We start from the raw sequence: 23,946 nt of genomic DNA, 5'->3' as shown, positions 1-23,946 counted from the left end.
CACATATTCACTCTTTGTTTATTTCACTGTAAAACAATCTAGTAAATAATGTCAGAGAATGCACCAGGCAGTGTAATACAGATATGGCTCATCATGGTAGAGATGAGAAAAACCTTAGAACCCAGTCAAAGGCTGTGCTACAACAACCAAGGCTTTAGTGTTTCCCATTCCTGGTCCTGGAACAGTCCTGCATAGCACTTTTAGTGTTTCCTTCCTCTAACATGCAACACCACTCAAAAATGTTGTTGTTTTATTAATAGCGAAAAGAATGTATCATATAATAGTAGCATATATAATGTACAACCCCAATTCCAAAAAGGCTGGGATGCTGTGTAAAATGTAAATAAATGTACATAAAAACATGATGCAACGATTTGCAAATCTCATAGACCCATATTTTATTCACAGTAGAACACAGAACACATATCAGATGTTGAAAGTGAGACATTTTCCCATTTCATGAAAAACATTAACTCATTTAGAACTTGATGGCAACAACGCATCTATATCTGTTCTATTGTGAATAAAATATGGGTCTATGAGATTTGCAAATCATTGCATTCCGTTTTAATTGACATTTATTTACATTTTGCAGATCGTCCAAACTTTTTTGGAATTGGGGGTGTAGATGTACATTATAAACTAAACACAGATATACAGATATTTTGAAATTAAATATTTCATGTGTTTTGGGAACAATAAGAAGTTACTGAATAATTAGTATACTGTAAATATCTATTTATAGTAGGTGATTTCATTGCTACTTTTGAAGCAGAAGCCATTGTGGATGTTAATGTTATTATAATTTTATTCTCAGCTGTACAGCTTTTTAAAGTTTTTTTTTTTGTTGTTTTTTTTTTTGAATAATAAACAACTCCGATTATCACTTCAGTTCTGCTCATCATTTAATTAACAAGCCCCTCATGAGTTTGAAATCAGCATGTTAGAGTAGAGAAAACATTTCAATGTGCGCTGCCCGGGTACTCCAGGACCAGGTTATGTTGCTATGTTCTTACAAAGTGCTGAAGTGACCATGCAATAGTCCAGCAAAAAATCTAATGAAACATTACATTATTAAGTTTAAAGGCACAATCTCAAGTAAATTAGATTTTTTACTGAAGTACCAAGAAATACGTGTCCATGTGTATGTTAAAAAGTGAGCTTGTGTTCAAACAGTGCTAGAAGCAGCAGACAGGCCCAGCCCATGAGCAGCCCAACATTCTGCAGAAAAAACATAAGATATGGATGTGGAGAGTGAACTCTACTCATCTCAGGCATCTAGAGAGAGAGAGAGAGAGAGATACTAATCAGTGAAGTTGATAGCTTTAATGAAGCAACCAAGCTTTATTGGAATATGCAAAAAAGTGGCCAACATGTTGATAGGCTCAAAACTCATTAAGCTGATCATTAAACTGCTCACTCACCATCTCTACCAGTGACAGATAAAGAAATATGCCTGCTGTGACGGTGAAGATCCACTGCTGAACCTCCATATTCGAGGAGACGAAGAGGCCGATATAGAGCCCCATGAAGGCTGTAAGGGCACTGAGGAAATTCATCATCACAGCACGCTGGACAGACAGACCAGAGCTCAGTAACACTGCAAAATCACCTACAGAGAGAAACACCACAGTGTTGAGTATTTGAGTCCACGTTATAGAGTGAGTGTTATAGAGCAGAAAAATAAATAACAATCTATATATTTTTTCTTTAAATCAAAAGACTGCTGTAATTTTCACTCACTGGCCACTTTATTAGGACTACGCTGTTTTTGTGCTCTGTCATGACATTATTCAGTCAGCCAATCGGTTCAGTTAATGTTCACATCAAGCATGTGAACAAATGGAGCCAAATGGTTCCCATGGCTGTATTGTGTCGTTTCAAGCTGGCTTGGACTTGTAAGACCGGTTATGGTTTCTTTTTCCATCTGTGCTGCAAAATCAGGACTAAGAAATATCAAAGAAAAACTACACACATCAGTGGCTCAGCGATGGCTTAAAGGCTAATAACACTCTACAGAACATGTTCGATTCCGGCTGTCACTCAAACACCAGTTACTTGACTTTGTGCTCTCAGTAATATGAATCTTTATACGCTAAATGTGTCATTTGAGCACCAGTTAGCTGGAATTGAGCCTCTACTATAGTGGGTGGAACTTTTAGCCTGCAAATTAAGGTAGCATTAGCTTAGCCCAGCTTCAGATCAAAACACCACAGAACAGGTTTGACACCCTTCACTCATGAGTTGGAAACCTTGTTGATGAGAGAGATGAGAGGAGAATGGCTAGACATATTCCAGCTGACAGGAAGGCTACAGTGAACACACAACACATTGAACCTCAAGGTGGATGGGCTACAACAGAAGAAGATCACATCAGATTCCACTCCTGTCAGCCAAGAACAAGAATATGAGGCAACAGTGGGCACAGGCTCACCCAAACTAGACAGCTGAAGATTGGAAAAATGTTGCCTGGTCTAAGGAATCTTGATTTCTGCTGCTACAAGCAGAGAGTAGAGTCAGAATTTGGCATAAATAGCATGGAACCATTGACCCCATGTGTCTTGTGTCTACAGTTCAAGCTGATAGAGGTGGTGTAATGTGTGTGTTTTCTTGGCACACATTGGGCTTCTTATTACCAATCAAACATTATTTGAATGTCAGAGTCTATTTGAGTATTGTTGCTGACCCTGTGCATTCAGGGCTACAATTCACCCATTTTTACTGACTACTTGTAGCATGAGAATGTGCATTGTTACAAAGCAAAAGTTATCTCAAACTGGTTCCATGAACACGACAATGAGTTTAGAATACTTGCAAATAAAGCAGCCAGTGAGTGCAAATACAGTCGTATGCAACAGTTTGGGTGCCTCTGGTCAAATTACAAATTAAATTGTTCTGTTGATTTCCTAAGCGAAAATAGCTTAACATATTCTCTACAAAGAAAACATTTCTGCACATTTTACAGCACAATTACTGTTTATTTACAGAAATAAAAAAGTAAAACATAAAATGTGCAAAAGTTACAGCACACTTTATGTTTTCTGTTTTTTTTTCCCTGTATGTTAAACTCAGCAAATAGATAGAAATGTTGCACTAAAATTTGCAGTTTGTTCCCTGTAGGAGATATTTTTACAAAATCAACAAAACGTGTAACTGGAGTGGGGGTGTTTACACTTTTGCACATGACTGTATAATGTAAAATATTGGGCAATGTAATCTATAACAGAAGCATTCACCAGTTTTCTGCCTTCTGCCTGCATAACACTAAATAGCAATGAATAAACATAAGAACTATGGGTGGATTTTCACCTCTACAAATTACATATATACTTGATTACTGCATGATTTCTTGGAGCAAAAGCCTGCTGGGTATAGTAATATTTACGGGATATTTGGGTTTGGGAACTTTTTCATTCAAATTCCCAATTTCTCACACATTTTTAGCTATGCTGGTTTTTATCTGATTCAAACAATGGCTAAAATGTTTGGCTGTTTGAGGAAGTACAAAGTGTACTCCTTCACCTAATAAACAACTCACCCATTTCGTGGGGGATCTCATGGCACAGAATGGCCACCGTGGTTGCTATGCCAGTTTCGGCTGAGTTGGAGAAAGCAGCCCCCACCACTAAGCCATCTGCAAAGTTATGGAGGCTGTCGCCCACTATCACCATTATGGCCAGCAGTGGAATGCCTTGTTCTGGGACAAATTGGGAAAGAACAAAATGGAAACTGGCTGTAAGATCAGATGAGGATGGTGTGTGTGTGGGTGTGTGTGTGTGTGTGTTCTCTTACTCTGCTGCTGAGCAGGGTTCATGGTGGGCTCCACCGGCTGTATTTCTGTACATTCCGTCTCCTCTAACGTTCGCTGCAAACAAAGTTAACGTGCTTTTGTTTAATAATTCACTCGTGTCTCTAGAATGTAACACGTCCTGCTGACACATGCAGCAGCCCCAAAGGAAAACATAGCGTCACACTGACCAGCTGCATGGTAGATACTGACTTCCCTCGCTGTCCTTCTCCATTACAGCTCAGCTCAACAGACAAACCATGAGAGTGACTCTGTGAGAGAAAAATTATATCTTACAAGAACATGCTTCCCCAAATACACAAACTACAGACATACTACCATTAACGTCTCTTACACTGCCACTCAAAAGTCTGAACACACTGACTTATGAAGGATTTTTCTGTTTTATTTATTGTCCACATTTTTGAAGAATAGCGGACATCAAAACTATGAAATAACACACATGGATTCACACAGTGCTCAAAAATGTGGCTCACATCCATTTTTCACATATTTTATTTTCCCCACTGAGCTCCACATATGACATTGGTGTGGTTTTATGTATCAAAAATGAGGTATAACATTTTTTACGTGATAGTTTTCCAACCTCTCTATACCCCTTAGAATTAAACAGGCTGTTTTTGTTACTATGCCTTTAAGACTGATATATGTAAATAATTTATGAATGACCTGTATCATGCCTCATTCTAGGCTAGGGTGAAACACTCTACTGCTGTAGGCTGAATAGGTGGATACATGACAATGACTAAATTGGCAGGGAATACTCTATTAATGTAAAGAATATTTTAGAAATATAATTTATACATAGACATCAACTTCCCCATTTAAATATGGTTTAAAAACAATTTTAGCATAGGCTTTTAGATGTTTTAAGATTATGAAAGCACACATTTAATAAGGCAGGTCCACACTTTTGTCTGATAGTTAGTAATCACTTGGAATCACTTGCCATTAAAGCAAACACTAAGAAATTCTGAAATTTATGTACATATTTCAATGATTTCAATCTCTACTTTTCACTTAAATTTTTATGCTGATGACATTATTTGTAATGAAAACTATGTCTTAAATTAGTAAAAAATGTAAATATAAGTTCACCATTATGCAGCATTCTGGATGTTAATTTTATTACAATATTATTCTTGATGTTATACAGTTTTCTCAGTCATTAAAGAATCATCTAAAGCTCTGTTCATCATTCTGGACATGATTTTCTTCTTTTTTTACAGTTTCCTGCAAATGATTTGAAATGTGTAAGGTCTCATGATACTAAAAAAAGAAACAACAGAATCACTTATCTGCCACCAGATTAGTTTTATATTATTGAAACAACTGATTCCAAACATTTAAACAGTATATGTCTGAGAGAGAGAGATAGAGAGAGAGAGCAAATCTAGTCACTAGATGGCAGCAGTGAGGAGGTATATAGATGTGAAAGAAGAACACAGGGTGGTGGAAGCACTCACATGCCCACGCGAGGATATTAAAAAGGAGAAGGTTCTCTCTATTAGGAAGAAGCCATAGATTCCAGCGATGATGCCCATAATCTTCCACAGGTACTCCTTTTCTTCCCTGAGGTCATGGTCATCATGGTGACTACCATCATGAAGACCAAGGATCTTTAAATTAGATTAAAAAATAAGAAAAACAGTGTTTCTACATGTTGTCACCCACAAGCATTTCTGTCATTTTTACCCAGTGCTAATCATCTTTTTTATTACAGAACTCTAGCAAATTGACCATTTGGAATATTATGATTGACACGCCTCTCAGCCAATCACAGGTGAAGGAAGAACTCCTCAAAACAAACCTGCAGTGAGAATGTTGTTGGCAGTGAGTTAGTCAGAATTATTACCCTGTCTGGTGCTGGTTTAGCTGGTCAACCAGTATACCAGCCAGCAAAACAAAACATATGCTGGTTTTGGTGGTGATCAAGCTACCAGCTATGCAGAGTAAAAAAATGTTTTAAAAATAGTTGTTACAGAGGATCGGTTTATGCATGACACATGTTATCCTGATCTGGAGGGCGCTGTTCTTTTTTCCATTTCATTTCTGAAGCTGTAAAAAAATTTTGGATTACACTATGTGGAACACCAAACTCATAATCCTTTTGTGAAAACAATTAACAGACAAGACTTATGCTGGCTATAAAGCAAACTAAACTTTATCTGGGTTACTGCATTTGCTAGCATTCAGTTTAATATGATTTCTAACAACAAAAATGTTAAGATCAGTGAGCTAACTAGTCAGCTTTTCTTAACTTTGCTGCTAAAAGTTTGTTCAATCAATCAGTCAGATTAAACAGGACAGAACAGTGCTCACATATGGGATTAAAAACATTGTGTGTTAAGATATACATTATTGCACTCATATACATGCCACGCTTTGTATTGTTTCGTGTAAAAGAGGATGAGTCCTCCTCGGCATCAACATCTGACTAGCACCAGCGTTAGCTTTAGCATTAGCTCAACTAAAGGTGCAGCTTTCTTAGCTTACAAAGACTCATTATTAGACATGAAAAGCTGCCGCTTTAACGTCCAGATGCTGAAAGATTTCCCTGGTTTGTTTGATGTAAACATGGTCCCCAGAATCTGTTTTTATTCACTTAAAATTGGCCTACATTCATATTTTGTTAGTTCTTGAACATGTATCTATCCACTGAACATCTTGTCAAGCCAGTTTATTTTGGAATGAAAAGTGTTTGTAATGTTCCCCTCTGTGTACTTCGAAATCTTTCTTCGTACAACAGAACTTTTAAGTCTGAGAACAATGTCAAAGTCGCTAAGGAAGCCTGCACTGAAAGTTTGTTGGAGTTAGCAGCAGTAACTAAAGGAGGCTGAACTCTGCAAATGATAAATTTAAAAAAAAAGAACGCAGCATCTGGTGAAAGACACAACCATTCTAATTTATGTCAGTGCATCTGATTTCACAAATTTTTACATAGCATAAAATCTAGCTGTATTTGATTCACAGTGCATACTGTTTTCATCCCTGCTACCAAAAAAGGAGTATTAATATGCATATCATAAGACCCCTTCTGTAATGCGTTAACAGTACTTAATTCATGCTTTGTTATTGAGGGCCGCAGGCAGAATGCCTTGCATATTGATTGAAGACTGCAAAGTTATTTAGACTCTATGGTCCTATCTCACTATATCCACATTCGAGATACCAACACTACCACTGAACTTGAAGTAGTATTGTGTAGCACTACATGAAGGCTGAATGAGTGAGGATTTAAATGTGGCTTTGCTACTTGAGTCTGTGATGTAGTATTAGCTGGGCTACCTGTGGTATCAGATGAAGCAGTGCATCTCCTGACAGTGTTCCTACAGCGAGCCCAACAAACAGCTGAAGGATGAGCGTGTAAGTCTCCTGGCAGGAGTTAAAGAAGATCAGACAGATTCCCAGCATAGAGCCCACTGTGATCAGCAGCACTGCAACTGTACTGTAGCCATATTCTACAGGAGACAGAGAGAGAGAGTAATGGAAAAAAGAAAAATCTGAACATAAGGAGGAATGATATGGCCAAAATATAACATCATGATACTTAAAGACACTTGCACAATGCACAACATGTATTGTAATGTTTGAGCAAGCTGGAACAAAATGCACCAAAAAACAACAGTGCTACACTTAAAAAAGAATTTGAAAAACAGTACAGTATTTTCTTTTTGTTAATTCACCATTTGCGAAAAAAGAAGGAACAGGAGGAAAATCATTTACCAGCATTTGTATAAAATAAATGAATCAAATAAGATAATGGCACAATGGGCTGACATCCAGTCCAGCTACCTGTTTATATGCAGTTTATACAGTTATTTTACAGTTATTATAAATATAGTGGGGTTTTCTACGAATGTGTTACAACTGAACACGCTGTTGTTTACATGCTCATTATAACTGCTTTAAATCTTTTTTATGACATGTTATACAACAGTTAGTACTGACAATACAATCTGCTTTAAAGCATTCTACCTAAGTTGTTTTATCAGTTATTATATAACAGTTTGACAGCACGATCTGATTGGTTGAGAAGTGTTGTTATTTGTGATAACAGCGTACTTTTTAATAGCTGTATCATTCCACTGAGTACTTCAAGATGCATACAGTTTCTAAGTTTCTACTTTAGCATGTACAAAAATGGAAAATAGATTATGTAGCATCCCGCTACTGTAGCATCTTACTGACCATGAGAGGCTTGGGCGGGCATGGCCATGCAGAGATCCATGCAAAGAGGCTCATGTGAGGCGCAGACCCTCCGTAAAAAAGGACGTGAATGTTGTTTATGTTGTTCTTCATCAGTTAAAGATATGTGGTATGTGACTGTTGTGTTATTTATTGTGTTGGGGAGAGTGTTTAGTTAGAGTGGGTCGTGTTTACCTCAGAGTGGAACTATATAGCTACAGGTGACCTGCCTGCTCCACAGTTGTGTTTGTATGTGCTTTTCTGCTGGCTTTTAATTAAAAAAAACACTACTTGCAGCAGAATCATGGCCTTTCCTGTGCCAACATTACAATATATTACACCATGTAAGATAATGTTTCACCTGCAGCCCATTTGGTCAGATTCTGAGGAAGAGTATGACAGCTAGTGACATGCATTCGTTTTTTTGGCTCAGCTTGCAAATAAGAACTGACTTTCATTCAGTAGCATTGTCAGGTTTTTTGCTCCCAAAATTAGCCAAGTCAGCAATATTGCCTATAAATGATTTTTTTCACAAAACCTTAGCCCACCTTCCAATTAACCAATTCGCAAAAATTAAATTGCTAATAATAGTGGTTATACAACAGTTAGTTTGACAGCACAGTCTTATTGGTTCAGAAGTGTTGTTATTTGTGATAACAGCACAGTTTTCTCGCAATAGCTAAGTCAGATATTGATAAGTAGATTCACTGGATGAATTTCGAGAAGTAGGAGAGAAAATCAGCAGACGGACAAAATGCAAGCAAATCCATCAACCAGTCAACAACAAATAAAGGCAGTTAGAAGCCAAAAATCAGAGGAACTAAGAAAGAATGATTGGAAACGTTACATGAGACCTGCAAAGAACAAATCAGAGATAATTAAACTAACACAACAAGCAGCAGGCTTGACTATAATGAGGGGGTGGAGGCAGAAAGTTCCATGGAGATCCAGGAGGGGGTCCTGTGATTTTCAGCTACAGCATCATTAGATCTACCTATTTGTTTTCATTTATTGCTCTTCAGTGTGAGTTGGCACCCAATGTTAACCTAAAAGAGTCGACTCAAACAGACCACTCGATTGCAAATGACACATGACTAGTAACAGTAGGCCGACAACAAGCTCCGAATCTGTTGTTGCACCAAAGAGAGCTCTTTTCGGTGTGCAGCTGTGACGACAGAACATCAAAGCGAAATGGAATTCACTAGAAATGAACAGAATACAACTCAGCAAACAAGATGGGCAGTGAAATGCTTTACAGACTGCTTCAAACAACAGGTTGATCCAGAAAGTAATGCAAAAACTGAACCTGATATTGTGACAGTTTTATGGCTCCATCTGTAACACTGCCCATCTTGTTTGCTGAGTGGTGTTCTGTTAATTTCTGAAGAATTCTGTATAATGTATTTCCACTTCCCCTCTCATGTTCTACTGCTTAAATAGTGTTCTAGAAGTCCCATGATACTCAGAAAAAAGCACTGACATAATTCATCACAATGACATGTATTCTATTTTATACACTTACATGAATGCACTTCTGTGTGAAACTATGAGTGTAAGAAGCAAAACTGAACTGAACATTTCAAAAGTAGAAGTAAAAGCAGAAAGCAGATGTTAAAATAGGGAAATTTGTATTATAAATATAGTGGGTTTTCCCCACTATGGGGAAAAGAAATGCATAAAGAGCAGAACAGACAAAAACAGACTTAAAGAGATAAGAAGTTGAAAAGTGATAGTCTTACTCTCAATGTCCGTGGGTGGTGATCCCCTAGCTGTGGACTGTGTGGGGTCACAGGCATCGCCCAACAACTGCTGAATGATTGCAGGACAGATGTGCCTGAAGTGATCTCTAGAGATTGGTGAATGAGGATCCAAGACAAAGATGTCCAACAGCTGACTGGCTGAGAAGCACATCTGAGGCACAGTTTCAAAACCAAGACAATCAAAAACTGGTTTAGTTCATTTTCTATACCAGCGGTACACTCAGTCCAGATTCAAATTGTCAAATCAGAGTCAAATTTTTATTGTCATATGAGCAAAGAAACAGATTGTTACTTTACGTATTCATCTCTGGCTCCATAATGAATGAATATAGGGAAGAATTATAGACATTTGTAAACTACAGGATTATAGACAATTGCAGGAATTAAAAATAGAACTGTGGATTTGAAGAATATCTAGACAAAATAAGACTATAAAGACTATGTATGCAAGCCTTTTTACATACACAAGAGTAACAAGACCCTAAAGGGCCCTCATCCTACATAAGGTCCACTTATGATGTTAGTGTGGTTCTATGGACCAAAAAAACAGTCATAATAAATTTTACATGACCATTATCCAGCCTCTCCTTATCACTTAGAATGAAACAGGCTGTCTTTGTTACAATGCCTTTAAGACTGATATACTGTATGTAAATGTATATATGTATATGGAAAAAAAAATATATATATATATATATGTGTGTGTGTGTGTGTGTGTGTGTGTGTGTGTGTGTGTTCCAATCACTTCCATGGCCACAGGTGTATAAAACCAAGCACCTAGGCATGCAGACTGCTTCTACAAACATTTGTGAAAGAATGGGTCGCTCTCAGGAGCTCAGTGAATTCCAGTGTGGTACCGTGGTAGGATGCCACCTGTGCAACAAGTCCAGTTGTGAAATTTCCTCGCTACTAAATATTCCACAGTCAACTGTCAGTGGTATTATAGACAGCAATAAGAGTTGCCTAAAGGTAACGTTAAATATCTGCTGCCCTTTAACATTTACCAGCTAACAAATAACAATAATAATAAGTCCAGTCATGAAATTTCCTCGCTACTAAATATTCCACAGTCAACTGTCAGTGGTATTATAACAAAGTGGAAGCGATTGGGAATGACAGCAACTCAGCCACGAAGTGGTAGGCCACGTAAAATGACAGAGCAGGGTCAGCGGATGCTGAGGTGCATAGTGCGCAGAGGTCGCCAACTTTCAGCAGAGTCAATCGCTACAGACCTCCAAACTTCATGTGGCCTTCAGATTAGCTAAGAACAGTGCATAGAGAGCTTCATGGAATGGGTTTCCATGGCCAAGCAGCTGCATCCAAGCCTTACATCACCAAACACAATGCAAAGCGCGAATGCAGTGGTGTAAAGCGCCGCCACTGGACTCTAGAGCAGCGGAGACGTGTTCTCTGGAGTGACGGATCACGCTTCTCCGCCTGGCAATCCAATGGACGAGTCTGGGTTTGGCGGTCGCCACTTGTCTGACTGCACTTACACTGCCAAGTGTAAAGTTTGGTGGGGGGATTATGGTGTGGGGTTGTTTTTCAGGAGTTGGGCTCGGCCCCTTAGTTCCAGTGAAAGGAACTCTTAATGCTTCAGCAGACCAAGAGATTTTGGACAATTTCATGCTCCCAACTTTGTGGGAACAATTTGGGGATGGCCCCTTCCTGTTCCAACATGACTGCGCACCAGTGCACAAAGCAAAGTCCATAAAGACATGGATGAACGGATGAAATAGAGTAGAGACTGAGAGCCAGGCCTTCTCGTCCAACATCACTGTCTGACCTCACAAATGCGCTTCTGGAAGAATGGTCAAAAATTCCCATAAACACACTCCTAAACCTTGTGGAAAGCCTTCCCAGAAGAGTTTAAGCTGTTATAGCTGCAAAGGGTGGGCCGACATCATATTAAACCCTATGGATTAAAAATGGGATGTCACTCAAGTTCATATGCGTGTGAAGGCAGACGAGCAAATACTTTTGGCAATATAGTGTATTGTACGTTAGCTACCTTGCTATCTTGAGCTTGTTGTGCTCCTCATCTAACAAGTCATTTCTGACATTTGAGTAATCAATTTTTTTCCATTGTAATAATGATTTAAAGACTGTTACTACACTTATACAGCTGTGTCAGGGCTCTGTCTCTGGTAGCACATTCCCAATGACCTGCATACCCTGAGTACAAACACCTGCTTGTTCTGGAACTGTAAATAAGTCACCTCAGACATTCTTACTCCCCAGATAGTTTAGCATTGTCTTCTTATATCTCACTGTCTCTGTTATTAGCTTAGCTTAGCTTAGCTTAACATCACCTAGGCACCTAGCTTCTTGGTTAAGAGGTACTTTATGTTAGAACTGTTTTCACTAAAACCTTCTGCATTAGTGTTCAGGGTTTAGGGTCTAGTCTGGATCATTATAGGCAGCAATAAGATATTCGACTTCCTAAACGTAACGTTAAATATCTGCTGCCCTTTAGCATTCACCAGCTAACAAATAACAATAATAATAATGATAATATTAAATCAAAACAGCCACCCCCAAAAACCACCTTCGAGATTCATCATCAGCAGGGTGTTTTCCTAGATTTTAATCCTAAAAATCTTACTCTAGAAACTATGGCAGTATTGCAGCAGGTCATTAGTAAGCATGTTTACAAAAGATGTAGCGGTGGTTACATTTTTTATTTTTTGGCTGAAAATCCCTTTAAAAGCAGTTATCATAGTGCACATCAGCTGGTCAAGCACAGTCTGATGTCAGAGCAGAGTAATCACCAAACTGTGTTGGACTAAGTGGCCCTCTAGGACTGTAGTTGGGCAGCCCTGGTCAATGCAGAATTGCAAATATACATTCAACTCCTTTGTTACAAACTGGTGCATTCACTTTTAGAGCTGCACAGTCTTAACCATCACCTGCACCTAACCGTACCTGCGTCCAGTCCCTGGATCCTTTTAACTCCTGGCTGCATGTGTCCAGTAAGTTTGGGGCAAGGCCGGTTGTGCTCCGCCTCTCCCTGCCATGTGAGCTGCGTGCCACACCCTCCTCCTACGCCAAGCTGGTGCAATAGCTGTTCCAAATCTGAATGACGTGACATTAACACACGTTAATGAGTCTATATTCGTGTTCACATAGAGATGCACTGAAATGGATTTTCTTGCCAGATATTAGTAATTAATAGTTTATACCTTGCTGAGGCCAATATCGACATAATAAATAACCAATCATTTTACTTTTTTACTGGCATTTAAAAACAACTTCACACTATAATCCCTATATAAACTGCAGAACCAAGTTAAAACTCTAAATATGAATCAGTGAGAAAAAGCATTTTTACTGAATCATTATTGACACTAATATTACAATTAAAAGTAAATAGACTTTGTGTATAAACAAGATTTTATGTGTATGCCTTAAACATTTCCAAAGCTTTTCTCGAAGAAGTGCAGTATTTACAGTTACCGTCCAGTACCTGCTTTAGCTAATCAGTCCTTCATTAAATTAAATTCACTGTGCTGCTGATAGAAATTTAACAAATAAATACGTAATTGGAGAGCACTGAGAATCAGGAACCAAACCTGTGTTCCTTTGTATTCTAATCAAGATATTAATAATGTAACCGAAAACAATATATATTTGTTGTATTTTACTGTATTTATCTTTATTTATTCCAACATTATGTAATGTTTCTACAGGCAAAAGCAGGCTTACTGCCAAAGTAAACAGGTTAAACAATTTTCTTGGCTAAGCCTTTTGCACTGTGCTGTACATCAGCTGCTGAAATATGGTGCACCCCTAGTTCACATCGTTTCTGCCTGTGTGAGTGTGTTTTAATCTGTGTTTACCCATGATATGCAGGTCACTGGTGCGGTTGAGAGACTGGAAAATGTAGTCGGTGAAGAAAGCAGGTGAGGGGAGGTTCCTTCTGCTGATGCAGTGGCCCTGCCGAAGATGATTTATAATGGCTGCAGCCAGTCGAGGTACAGAGGAGGAATCCACACCTCTGCTGTCAGTCACGCCCACCTCCTTCATCAAGTGAGCTGCATCAATGCACTGATAAAAAAAACTTAACTTTAAAAAAATTAATATGGCAAAAATGCATATAAATAGGCTTCTGTTTATGTTATTATCATGTAAATTGCATGTATTTGAGTAATGATAGCAGCGCTTCATTATATTATAACCACAATCTGACTTACAGATCATGGCCTACATAAAAGCTACACTATGAAAGTTTTGGGGACCCCTCTGGTGGAAATTTGTAATTACACCCAATGTTACAGCAGAGGGATACATAAAGCCGAGAGCCGCCATGTCAAAATAGGACAGGAGGGGGTAACACATGGTCATGTGGTTTTGGCAAACAGGAAGTGGGGCTCATTCTCCCTTTTAGCAGACAATGGAGGCTCAAGCCCCCGTTTACATCAGCAGGAAACTCAAAACTTTGTGGTCATTTTTGTAATTGTTAGGGTCTTGTGAGTAATTTGAGCCTAAACACGCATTTTCCGAACAGTTTTGTTTTGGATTTGTTCAGCCCACTGCTGTTGCCCTGAGAGATGGAGGGCGGGGACTGAATCCCTTTTCACCCCGTTCACTTCATGCACTATCTTGGTTTACCTTATATATAATCTTTGGTAAAACACAATGTGGTTCGGACCCCTTCCCTGAGCTGATGAATCTGATGATTGCGAGTGTTAAAACAATCAAAGAGATTCAAAGAGAACACAGACAAAACTTGGTGAAGGACGTGTCTTCCGAGGATGTGAGTGAATGATTTACTGTTGTCATCATATCTTCATTAGTATAATGTTGATTTTATACTTGAGATCTACACATCTACCAGGATCTCCATTTTGAGCCTGTGCGTGTGACATGAAGCATAACTTGAGGTTGTCAAGACTCACAGCAGCAGTTTTTTTTTCCTCCTGACTCAGTTTTAACAAATACATTTTACATAGTGCAGCTTTACACAGGTACATTATTACAGAATGACTGTTCAGGACGTGGCCTTTAACCTGTGTGTTTCTGGAAGCTGGTCTTTCCTGTGGTTGGTAGTTCTGATTGATGACTTGCAAGATGCTCTCCGTCTCATTGGCCGAGAGGAATCCACCATCCTCCAGTGAGTGGAGCGTGGTCAGAGCCTGGAGACTGTATGGGTAATCAGGAGATGTAGGCGCAGAGGAGGAAGAGAGTGACGAAATGTTGGAAGAGCAGAGGTGTCTCATGTTGATGATGTAGTAGAGGAGCACAGTAGAAATTTTAAAGTAATCCTCTTCACTGATGTAGTCCTTCCCATCGTCCTCCAGTACTGACAGTAACCAGTCTTCGGGGAGGCACTATTACCATGGAAAAAACATATATAATAATAGTAATGAGTTATACGGTGCTTGTATGGATCATTCTGACAAATTAGTTTAAAGTCAGAGTACAAAACACATTTCAGACTTTTAACCGACTTGGACTAAAATCCTTCTGCTTTGAGTGACTCTATACCTGAATTATGTTTATTTTATTATAACAAGCCCTGCAGTGGCCTGGCAACCTGTCCATGGTGTATCCTGCCTTCCACCCAATGACCGCTGGGGTAGGCTACAGTCTCAATTAAAATGCAGGGGTGTGGCTAAAATAAGACTCCATCTATGGACTGAACCTGTTTGTGCTTCAGTAGTGACATAAAAACGTGGGACAGCATTTTTTGAATGAAGTTTTTATTATTTAAAAATTAAACTCATGATAAATCTAAATCTTTCAGTGTCACTTTAAATATAAATATTAATTTATATTAATTACATAACATTAATTAAGTAATGATTATAATGATAAATTAATCATTTTAACATAATGTAAATTTAAGGTTAAGGTTTGGGACAGTCACCTCCCAGAAAGTGCACTATAAATGATGATTTAATGCCTTGGGTTTAAATAGATCATGACATAATCACTGTAAATATCTAAGGTCTGAATAGTTAATTGTTTTTTTTTTATAGTTAAGGTTAAGGTTTTTTTTTTTTCGTGGACTGCAGTTTGAGCTACTTCAGCAGACTAGTCAGTGCTTTTCATAAAAAAGCACTCAAGGTCAATCAAATCTATAATAATATACAAGGGGACAAAAGAGAAAAAAGACAGAGACAAAGACATTTAGCATATGAGGAAACAAAACAGGGAAACATAACACATAAAAGAGGGGAAGGGCACAGCAATAAAACACGATTTGGCTAGACACCTGCAGAATGAGCTGGACAGGGCAGAGAGAAAAGCTACAGTTTTAAGCAAAACATTTAACAATCCCAGTCAAATGACACATTTTGTTGATTTTCTGAGTGAAAATAAGTTGCACATCCTCTACAAGCAGCAAACCTGAATAAAACATTTTTTCCTGCAAATTTAACTGCACGGCACGTTTAACATATTGGTAAAAAAAAGCAAGAATTGTAAAATGTTCCATATCTTTTGCACAGGCCACATTATTGATTTATTATTTTTTTCCAAATATGTTCAATTCAGCAAATAAACCATAATTGTGCATTAAATGAGCAGAAATGTGTTTTCTGTAGAGGATGTTTAATATTCACTGTGGATCTTTTCACCTTTAAAATCACAGTCTTTAAGTCTTTAACTGGGATTTTAAGACAGAGATGGAGGAGATGCTAAGAAGGCCCTGGGGGAGTTTGTTTAGGCGCTGTAGCCACTACACTGAAAGACCTGTCACCCGTGGGACAGAGCCCAAACTTGGGAACTCTGAGAGTGTGTGAAAATAGTTATTGTTGCAAAGCTTAATTGAGGTGAGAGATAAATCCCTTGCTTAAGAAAGTAGACCCTCTGTCTCTCTCTCACACACACACACACACAATAGGCCTCTTTACCCCTGTCAGTAAAGCATGGCACTGAGCAGCACTTTGAGCTTAGTGGACAGGCTTTGTACTTAGCTAATCGCACACATACACAAACAATCAGTTAAAAGTTGAACATACTTTAGTTTTATACAGTTCTTTAGTGATTTCCATAGTTCCACTTGTAATTCTATGAGTAAAAAAAGCTAAACCTTAAATGTGCCTTTCACAGAGTGACTCCTGCAGAAAAAAACGTTCATTTAATCCTTGTGTTATGTTTGAATCAAAATGACCCATTTATGAGACATGTATTAGAACTAAAGTGGTGTAGATGAAATGGGTTTCCATGGCCAAGCAGCTGCATACAAGCCTAAGATCTCTCTATGCACAATACCAAGCTTCAGCTAGAGTGGTATAAAGCAAGCCACCACTGGACCACTGGGGCAGTGGAAAAGCGTTCTCTGGAGTAATGAATCACATTTCTTTATCTGGCAGTCTGGTTTGGTGGATACTTGGAGAACACTCCCTACAGAAATGTATAGTGCCGACAGTAAAGTTTGGTGGAGGAGGGATAATGGTCTGGGGCTGCTTTTCAGGGTTTGGGTTCAGCCCATTAGTTCCAGTGAAGGGTAGTGTTAATGCTACACTATACAAAGATATTTAAAAATTAAAAAAAGTAAAGGTTTTAGACAGTTGCTAATATGCTTTCAACTTTGTGTCAATTTGGTGAAGGCCTTTTCCTGTTCCAGCAAGTCCAATAAAGACATGTTTTAGTGAATTTAGTGTGGAGGAACTCAAGTGCCTGACCTCACAAATGCTCTTTTGACTGAATGAGCAAACACAGTCATTTGTCAACAGATAATACCATTGGTTTGTTTTGCGTGAATGAATAAGATCATTTTTGCATGGCGAGGGTTTAAGTATTCAAGTGAATTGAGTTTGGTTACAGTTACATTGCTACATTGTTGTACTAACACAGTTGGGCAAGTGATTTTTCGTGCTGCTGTCCTGATGTCGTGTTTTACTTGGCCCAGGCATTCAGGCAAACATTATTGTTGAACCCTGGCCCATCATCATCATTGATCATAGCAGATTAATGGCAAGAAATATTAACTACATTTTTTTATATTGCAAATGATAGAGATAACGAAAAGGTATGTTAGACATTTAAGATATTTTTGTATAAACTGCATTTCTAGAAAAGGGGAGGTTTACCATTATAAAGAAAGTCATTATAATTCTCCAGTCAAGGTCTTTGGTTATTGCCATTATTTTTGTTATTTTTCTTGGCCTTGAAATATTTACGTCTTCTGCTGAATTTATTCTTATTCAAGAAATTCTAATCATCTTACTTTTCAAAACAATTTTTTTATTACAGATTTTCCATTGTAGTACAGCATTTTTTTTTAACCAAACTATCAGTTTGAAAAAGTTTTACCCTTACACCAAACATATTCAATCAGTCAAGACATTTTTACTGTTTACCTAGTTTTACACTGGAGCTGTGTTGTCCTGTATATAGCTGACAAATAGAGCTTGTTCATGTACAAACCCCTTTCCAGAAAAGTTGGGGCATGTTGTAAAATGCAATAAAAAACAAGAATCTGTGGTTTATTCTCTTGCACTTTTATTTAACTGACAAAAGTACAAAGAAAAGACTTCTAATGTTTTGGCTGACCAACTTCATTGTATTTTATAAATAGAAACAAATTTTGAATTTAATCCTTGCAACACACTCAAAAAAAGTTAGGACAGGAATAATAATAACAGTTGAAAGTTTAATATAAAGTTACACTGTATTAAAAGCATTCCACAGTCAGTAGGTGAATTGGTAACACATAAGGGTGTTGTGATGGGTATAAAAGGAGCATCCACCAGAGGCTCAGTCTTTGCAAGCAAAAATGGGCCGTGGCTCACCACTTTATGGGAAAACTTTCTGTGAGAACTGTCAAACAGTTCAAGAAGAACATTTCTCAATGCAAGATTGCAAAAAAAATGAGGTCTTTCACCATTTACCATACACAATATTGTGAAATGATTCAGGGAATCTGGAGAAATCTCAGTTCATGTAGGGCAAGGCCAGAAAAAACTATTGAATGTGCGTGACCTTTGAGCCCTCAGACAGCATTGCATGAGAAACTGTCATGCTGCTGTGTTCAATATAGCCCCGTGGGTTCGAGAGTACTTCAGAAAACCGTTGTCACTTAACACAGCATCAAGAAATGCAACTTGAAACTTTACTGCACAAGGAAAAAGCCATTCATCAATTCTTTGCAGAAACGCCACCAAGTTCTCTGCGCCCCAGCTCATCTCAGATGGTCTGAAAGACAGTGGAAATGTGTGCTGTGGTCAGAAGAGTCCATGTTTCAGCTTGTTTTTGGAAAAAAAACAGACATTGAGTTCTCAAAAGATGTAAAAGCCAACATCTGCCAGGGTATGGGGGAGCATCAGTGCTCACAGCATGGGTGACTTGCATATGTGTGAAGGTACCATTGATGCAGAGACATATATTGGGATTTTATAGAGGCATATGCTATCATCAAGATGATGTCTTTCCTGGGAAGTCCATGGTTATTTCAGCAAGAAAATGCCAGGCCTCATTCTGTATGCTACGACAGTGTGGCTTCGTAGACACAGAGCACGTGCGCTTGACTGGCCTGCCCACAGTCCAGAACTGTCTTCCAGTGAAAATGTATGGCACATCATGAAGAGGAGAATTGGACAACAACGACCATAAACTGTTAAGTAGCTGAAGTCTTGTATCAAGCAAGAATAGGTAAAAATTCCACTTGCATAACAGCAACAATTAGTATCCCCAGTTCCCAAATGACTAAAAAGTGTAATTAAAAGGAAAGGTGATGTAATACAATGGTAAACATGCTTCTGCCCCAACTTGTGTGTGTTGTAGGCATCTTTTTATATATTTTTTGATATTTACAAAATACAATTAAGTAGGTCAAAAAAACACCGGAATCATGTCTTTGTACTTTTGCGAATAAATGTTCACGAGAATGAACAAATCACAGATTCTTGTTTTTATTGCATTTTACATCATGTCCTAACCTTTCTGGAAGTGAGGTTTGCAGTTTCTGACAGTGTATAACATACTGTTATCTACACAAATGGACCTCACAGAGCTAAAACAGTAGCAAATGCCACCTTGAAGCTTGAATTCTGTCTATACTTTTGTTCATTTTTGTAGATAACAATATATCATGTACTGTCACCACACTGACATTACATAACAACTTGATGCGGCTTGAAAAGAATGTGTAATGATTTAGGCAAGTGGTTTGCATAAAGTTAATGGGTATACATAAGTTTTCATTACTTGTTAGCTACGTTAGGTTACGTTACGTTAGGTGATTAGGGAGGAAATGTGTGAATTAGATTTTTCACTGAACTATCTCTTTACACATCCACACCCTAGAGTTAGTTACTGACTGCAGAAGGCTTTATTTTAAGCAACAAATATTGAGGATTAATTAAGGACTTCTTCTTTGCTCAAGAAAGGCCTAAGACACTTCTGAATGACTTATTTACTATACTACTTTTCTACTATACTGCTGTATTGTCACGCTTGGATATGAAGGGAGCATCCAGGAAAAGCCGAGTTCTTTGCCAAGCCCCACCTTGCCGAAAAAAAAAATGCATCAACAGTTTCCTGAATGAGCATCTGCAAGGGTTTTTAAAGGAATTTCACCCTCTGTGCACAAAGAGAAAGGCCAAATACCAATAGTGAGTGACCAGTACATCACTACATTAAAAACACACTTCTGTAATAAATATAACCACATGGACCCAGGAATTCTTCGGAAAAGCCTTATCAGTAAACACTGTCAGTCCACTAATGCAAGAAAAGACTCTACTTTGCAAAGCAGAAGCCGTATATCAATAACATTCAGAAACACCGCCAACTTCTCTGGGCTAAAGCTCACCTGAGATGGACTGATGCAAAGTGGGAATATGTGCTGTGGTATTTTTGGAAATGATTGATGTCGTGTTCTCTGGGACAAAGAAAAAAAGGACCATCCTGATTGTTACCAATGTAAAGTTCAAAAGCCAGCGTCTGTCGTGGTATAGAGGTGTACTTGTGGTTGACCTAAAGCAGCATAGGTACATACACATTTTGGAGGGTACATACACATTTCGGAGCAAGATATGCTGCCATTTAGACAACACTTTTTCAGGGATGTCCCTGCTTGTTTCAGTAGGACAATGCCAAGCCACATTCTGCATGTGTTATAACAGCATGGATTCATAGCAAAGGTGCTCATACATCAAGAAAGAATGGGAAAAAATCCACAACAATTGGTGTCCCCAGATGTTTACTGAACGGTGTTAAAAGGCAAGGTCATGTAACTCAGTAAACATGCCCCTTTCCCAACTTTTTTAGTAAATTACATTAGATATGTTGTCTTTGTAATGTTTTGAATTTAATACAGGTCAAAAAGAATTTGCAGAGCAATGCTGTCTGCATTTATTTACATTTTACTTACTTCACTTCACTTACTTCAACTTTTTTTAAATTAGATTTGTAAAAAAATCATTTAGAAGTGTCTAATTTTGACTTTACTGAACATGGAAGCCTTAATATCCATTAGTATATGTGTTCCATAAATAAAGTCATACCAGTCACTGGATGGTGATATAATTTGGCTTTAACTGTAAATGTGATATGTGTATTTTTTGGATCAACTGCTTGTTTAAACCTGTTGTCTCTTACCTTCTCACAGAGCTGCTGGCTTCCACCGAGGCGTTCTGGACACTGGACGGCTTGGAAGAGCTCACTGACCAGTGTGCCCACATCTGCTCTTCGCAAAGACCCTTCACTTCCCGTTACAGATGGCAACCAACTGCTCAAAGCGCTGAGCAGCCCCAGCAGAGGCCACGGCCTGCACAACCCACGCATTGCAGCAAACACACATGCGTGCGCACACACACTGACACACACACTGACCTGCACACAGCACAGAAAATAAGAGAAAAAATTGCAGTTATAGACAGAAAGTGAACTGAAGAGGTCAGCAAGTAGTGGAGAGACAGAGAGAAACTTTAGCACGTGAGGAGCAGAGAGAAGGGGGGGGATGGGGACCCTTCTTTTGAATGAATTGTAATTAAGGGGCTTTTCTAATGGCCTCAGAAACAGCAGGACAGAAAGAGGCCCCTCCAACACTAATGAGCTACACACACACACACACACACACACACACACTTAGACTGATTCCCACTCTGCCCCAAACCAGATCAAAACTGAGAAAGAAAGTGTAATAAAGAATAAAGGGGATTAAAAAATGTTAAAAACACAGATAGGGATCCATAACACAAGGGAAGTATGACATAAAATTAGATATACTTGAGTACATTTACATAAGATGTTTTATGAAGCAAATGACATTGTATTGCCATAAACAGCCTTTACTCAAGTAAATGGACAGTTGTTCCATTTATAACACTAGTGTGAAACGAGCTTATAAAGCAGAGGCCTAATTAAAGGGGAATTGCATCATTTTTTTCAAAACTTCTGCATAATTTAATAATTAAAATGTAAACAAACTCATCCAAAGTAGTTTGGTGTCAAATGGTTCAGTGCAGAGATGCTTATCGACTCAGATTTCTCTACACTGGTAGTGAAAGGAACCAGGGGTTGTGATATCTACTACTAAATGTAGCCATTTTATTTACTTTTTTTTATATGTGTTTTTTATATGTAATTTCTTTGGGGACTATTTTGTCCCATAATAAAAATGTGAGATAAATATTACAGACTTTAAATTCTTAAAAACTTACTTACACTGGAAATGTATCATCGTGACCTTTGGTAAGCTAAATTGTGTTTCTATGTCTGTGATGGTACCAACAGCCTATATTGTTGATGTCCCAGGTTGATTATGCCACAAAAGATCATGTTTCTGCTGCAAGTGTTGTCCCAATTTCATCTGTCATCTCCTTCATTGCTACACTATATAAAACAGTCTATGTAGTGATTAATAAACGAGTGAACCATCTTAGGTCTTTGTCTTATAAGCTCCATTACTTGAGAGTAATGCTTTATTGCAGTTCTACAATTACAGACTGTAGTCCATCTGTTTCTCTGCATACTTTGTTACCCCCCTTTCACCCTGTTCTTCAATGGTCAGGACCCCCACAAGATCACCACAGAGCAGGTACTATTTGGGTGGTGGATCATTCTCAGCACTGCAGTGACACTGACATGGTGGTGGTGTGTTAGTGTGTGTTGCGCTGGTCTGAGTGGATCAGACACAGCAGTGCTGCTGGAGTTTTTAAACACCTCAGTGTCACTGCAGGACTGAGAATAGTCCACCAACCAAAAATATCCAGCCCACAGCGTCCTGTGGGCAGCGTCCTGTGACCACTGATGAAGGACTAGAGGATGACCAGCACAAACTGTGCAGCAGCAGATGAGCTGTCATCTCTGACTTTATATCTACAAGGTGGACCAACAAGGAAGTGGACAGATAGAGTGGACAGAGTGTTTAAAACTCCAGCAGCACTGCTTTGTCTGATCCACTCGTACCAGCACAACACACACTAACACACCACCGTCACGTCAGTGTCACTGCTATGAATGATCCACCACTCAAATAATAACTGCTCTGTGGTGTTCCTGTGGGGGTCCTGACTATTGAAGAACAGGGTGACAGGGGGGTAACAAAGTATGCAGACTACAGTTTTTGATTATAGAACTGAAAAGTGAACCTATATGGTAAGAAGAGCAGCTAAAATGGACAAAGAGTGTAGAAACAAGGTTTTAATGTAATGGCTGATCGGTGTAGATTCTACTAGCAAAACTTTGTTACAAACAAGAAACACAGTAATGAATAAAAGCTGTGATTAAAATGTATGTTGAATATGGTATGTAAATGTAATGGGGAGACTGTAGTGTGTATTTGCAGCAGTCATGGGACATGGCCGTGTTTGTTTGTGCTCAAGTTAAAGGCAAAGACTCTTAACCCCTTAAACCCTCAGGCTCTGTATGTGGTCCACATTTTAATTCCTCACTCCAACTACACAACTCACGTCTTAGTTCACAGTAGTTACTGAATCACTCTTAGTACTTACTGTATAATAATCTTCTATAGCTATAAAGAGTAATAACTCAATAATAAGCCTAGGTTTTAATGGGTTAACTCCCCTCTTCCCACTCTCAGTGTCTTAATCGCCGCTCAGTGGTCGACCAGAATGGCCCCAAAACAACACGCAGGAACAAACTCTAGTACACACAACACAACTCTGGGCACTGGTGTCAACAACCTGTCCACATCCAAAACAAAAACAAAGTGCTCTCCATAAAGTTCTTAAAGCTAGATTTACTTTTTACCTACAGATCAGGTCATTTAACACT

The 23,946-nt window shown here is 38.5% G+C and overlaps 1 protein-coding gene across 1 annotated transcript; it reads right to left on the bottom strand.

Annotated features, from left to right (window-relative positions):
- Window positions 1-607: 607 nt before the first annotated feature.
- LOC118826055 (zinc transporter ZIP12-like) lies at window positions 608-21,497 on the bottom strand. Its single transcript, XM_036596944.1, is given in 13 exon segments — window positions 608-1,278; window positions 1,425-1,612; window positions 3,539-3,697; window positions 3,793-3,865; window positions 3,979-4,059; window positions 5,275-5,427; window positions 7,097-7,269; window positions 9,736-9,907; window positions 12,682-12,795; window positions 12,797-12,831; window positions 13,596-13,803; window positions 14,766-15,086; window positions 21,307-21,497. Coding segments are annotated over 13 exon segments (1,992 nt in total). The 5' UTR covers window positions 21,493-21,497; the 3' UTR covers window positions 608-1,149.
- Between the last annotated feature and the right edge of the window lie 2,449 nt (window positions 21,498-23,946).

The sequence above is a fragment of the Colossoma macropomum genome, unplaced genomic scaffold, assembly GCF_904425465.1.
Source record: "Colossoma macropomum unplaced genomic scaffold, Colossoma_macropomum, whole genome shotgun sequence".
In the NCBI taxonomy this organism is placed as follows: domain Eukaryota; kingdom Metazoa; phylum Chordata; class Actinopteri; order Characiformes; family Serrasalmidae; genus Colossoma; species Colossoma macropomum.
This window is presented reverse-complemented; position numbering and strand designations above follow the sequence as displayed.